This window comes from Sinocyclocheilus grahami, unplaced genomic scaffold (assembly GCF_001515645.1).
Source record: "Sinocyclocheilus grahami isolate Dianchi unplaced genomic scaffold, SAMN03320097.WGS_v1.1 scaffold1844.1, whole genome shotgun sequence".
Classification (NCBI taxonomy): Eukaryota; Metazoa; Chordata; class Actinopteri; order Cypriniformes; family Cyprinidae; genus Sinocyclocheilus; species Sinocyclocheilus grahami.
Window position 1 is genome coordinate 178,293 of NW_015507023.1, and position 3,734 is coordinate 182,026.

At 35.7% G+C, this 3,734-nt stretch overlaps 1 protein-coding gene across 1 annotated transcript in view; it reads left to right on the forward strand.

Moving 5' to 3' along the window:
* The window catches only part of LOC107572986 (ATP-dependent 6-phosphofructokinase, platelet type-like), a 27,125-nt gene that overhangs the window by 17,401 nt on the left and 5,990 nt on the right, over nucleotides 1-3,734 (forward strand). Inside the window, exons 15-16 of the mRNA XM_016259422.1 lie at nucleotides 685-837; nucleotides 1,872-2,036. Coding sequence (XP_016114908.1) covers nucleotides 685-837; nucleotides 1,872-2,036 — 318 coding nt within the window. The remainder of the gene's footprint in view (nucleotides 1-684; nucleotides 838-1,871; nucleotides 2,037-3,734) is intronic.

Consider the following 3,734-nt stretch of genomic DNA (forward strand, 5'->3'; position numbering starts at 1 on the left):
TATATATATATATATAATATATATATATATATATAAACACTGAACAACTAAAACCATTTGATGGCTAAAATATCCTATTTATGTTGTTGTGGAATAACTTCATTTTGTGGGTTTCAGCAGTAATAAATAATTGCATGCTTTAGTTCTTAATCACTGATGCTCAGTAACATTTTAATGTCTATGGACAGCATTTGTGTCAAACTGACGATTTCTTACATTAATATTTCAGTTAGAATGCATGCAACATTCTGTCCATAGACATTAAGTTGTTAATAACAAATCAAATCAAATGTAAGTGCAACTAACTGCATACTGTTTTGGGCCAGGCCTGATGTCTTGTGTGTTTCTGTCTGCATGTGTGTGTTTTGATGTGCTGTTTGGGGTCTGGTTGTGCTGCAGATTGGTCTGGTTGTGCAGGTGTGTTCAGTCGGTTGCACTTTTGCGGTCAGTCGGTTTGTGAGGCTTTCTGCTATCTAAATAACTTCCCTCCGTCACCATTTAGCCAGGGCCATGCCCACGTCACGAGTTGGAGCTCCATCTTTTGGTCAACTATATGTTGGTCTTGATCAGACAGGAAACACTTTTACCCCTCAAAACAATCAGAAAGGACAGCATATTCCGTCCTATTTAGTGTACACTAGTAAGTAAGTGAGCAGTCATCCTAATGCATGTGCACTGCTGCAGGCCTTTGAGAGTTTGCTGCAGCTGGTCGAAGCCCGCAGCAGGTATGAGGAGTTCTGTGTGCCCATGTGCATGCTGCCCGCCACCATCAGCAATAATGTGTCCGGCACTGACCTCAGCATTGGCGCTGACACCTCCCTCAATGCCATAGTGGAGGTAAGACACACCACCCTCAGCCGGAATGACAGATGTTACGATAGTGATCAGCACAGCGGAAATGGAAAGAGAGAATTTGTCAGGTTGTATCTTTATAGGTGCACTAAGTCATTTTTGGTTAAAGAAATAGTTCAACAAAAAATGAAAATTAGACATTAGACATTTTGACATGCATAATTTATTCCGAGATGTAGTGAACAATGGTAGGTGGTTTACTGTGATAAAGTGAAGTGTTTGGCTGGTCATGTGATTTGCTTTTAGGTACCATAAAATGATAAATATCACTTTAAATGCATTTGTCAAATGTAATAAAAAAAAAAGAATATATATAAAAATATTATATTTATTTATTTATTTATTTATTTTTTACAATTGAAAAAACTTCTTAGTGCACCTTTACATTTTTACAATCATATCTGGTTATGAGAAATGCATACAGAATGTTTTGCCAGGTATCTTTTATTTTTTTTATGTCCTCACATAAATATCTGCCCATGAGATATTAAGCTTTAGATGCAAGTTACATTATCTGAGGTTAAATAACATACAAAACCATTTTTGTCCACTACAGGAAATATTTCTATGCTGATCTGAAACGTTTGTATATTTTCCTAAGTTGCATGGCAAACATTTATCATCCCAAAAAAGAAACTGCACCTAAACACTTATTTATGAGTTGAAACCACATGCATGTTCTCTGTTGTTGTGAACTATATAGTGCCTTGTGCTTGGATGTGATGGCTTGCGCACAGGTCCAAAATTAACACTCAACCAGTGCACAGTTTTTATGATTGAAAAAAAAATATGATTAAAAAATAGTTTCCAAAATGTTTTCAATAAATATTTAAATACTTTTTTCATTTACCCACCATTGGCCAGTTAATTTTGGACCATGCTTTATGCTTTTGTTATACTTCAGTAATATCCTGTATGTCTAAATGTTTACTTTATGTGTCAGAACTGCACTGGCTTGTGCATGAGTGTGATAATAACAGATATGTTTCATTCTTTAACTATAAAAATGTGTGTGTCAGACATGTGATCGTATAAAGCAGTCGGCCAGCGGAACCAAGCGTCGTGTGTTCATCATTGAGACGATGGGCGGTTACTGTGGTTACCTGGCAACGGTGGGCGGGCTGGCGGCTGGAGCGGATGCAGCCTATATCTATGAAGAGCCATTTGACATCCGAGACCTGCAGGTGAGAGACACCATACTTTACTAATATATATATATATATATATATATATATATATATATATATATAATAGTGTGTGTGTATGTCTATATGTATAGTTTGCAGTGTACACCTGCAGTGTAACTGTGTGGAATGGACACAAGGTGATTGAATATAGCTCTGTCCTACTGAATATAGCTCTGCATTTATATATAGATTCATCTTGTGACCTAGATTGGAAAACACATCACTAACAAAAATGTACCAAAACTTAAAACTTTTTTTTAGACATGTGCCAAGGTATTCTGTGAAAAAAAAAAATATATATATCTTGGAGTGTTAAAAATATGGTGAATATGAATGTGGTAATCATTCAGTATTATGACATAAATATCAACATGTCATAACCATCACTTTTCTTCTTTTTCTGCTGATGAACAGAATAATGACTGAAATTATGTAAAATAATTAAAAAAACTAAAAAAAAAAAAAAAAACTAATTAATCGCACTTTTTTTCAGAAATTAATCGCGATTAATCCCACCTATCATTAAAGGGGACATCGGATGCAAAATTCACTTTTACATGTTGTTTGAACTAAAATGTGTCTTGGCAGTGTGTGTACACCACCCTATAATGATAAAAATTCAGCCAGTGTTTTTTTTTTTTAAATCCTGATAAATCCATACCCCTTTCTCAAATCAAGCTGATCTCAGATTCTTGGCAGAATGATGTAGTTCTGCACAGGCCCCTCCCATGTTTGTTGATTGACAGTGGCGTCAGTCTTTGGTTTTATCACAGCTCCGCCCTGAGCAGGGCTTTACAGTGTGACCATTTCAGTCGCATTTGGGACTTAAAACTACTGCGTGCGACTATGAAAAATGTTTTAGGCGCACCAGTGCGACTGACCCGATCATCATCATTCTTGTGATTGCGCTCAGGGAAGCTTCAAAGCTTTCTACGTGTTTTTGCAGCGTTGAGTAATGTATCACAGACATATCTCACGAATCCTTTCATAAGCAAAGTGTAGACCGGTGTAAATAAGAGATTCATCACGCAGTGTAGCGAGCTTCGTTGATTATAAATGTGAGATCGCGATGAGCTAAGATGAGTGACAGCTTTGAATGATTTTTAAGGGAGTTTGTAAATGTGATACTGATTTAATACAACAGTTCAATAAACAAGAAGTTAATATTAAGTGACTTACATTGTCTGACTATAACACTATTGTCTGATTTTGCTCTATTTCGTTGTCGAAAATAGTTTAAAACAGACACAGCGGAGCCGCTGCGCATCTCCATTCAAACACAGCGGTGTCTCGTTTATGAATGAACTGCGTTTTTAAACGAATCTAGTGAGTCAGTGATTCACAATTACCCATTCATAAAGACAGTCACTTGTTTCATTCCTGAATGAATCAGCCGTTCGAATGAATCAATTGAATGAATGATTCAGTGATAAAATCAGTGACTTGCCGCCACCTGCTGGCAGTTTTAGCTTTATTTTTAAAGTATCTTTTCAGTTATTTAAATAATTTAATATTTCTATATTCAAAATTTTATATTTAAAATATTAATCTCATCATGAATTTATGGATTTAATTGCACTCATGCCACTTCTGAACCTCATTAAATGTCTGAAAGTACATCAAGCCACTTTTGTGTTCTTCTGTGCCACCTCTACAAATTAATTTTGTTAATACTGATTTCATTTGATTGGTAAC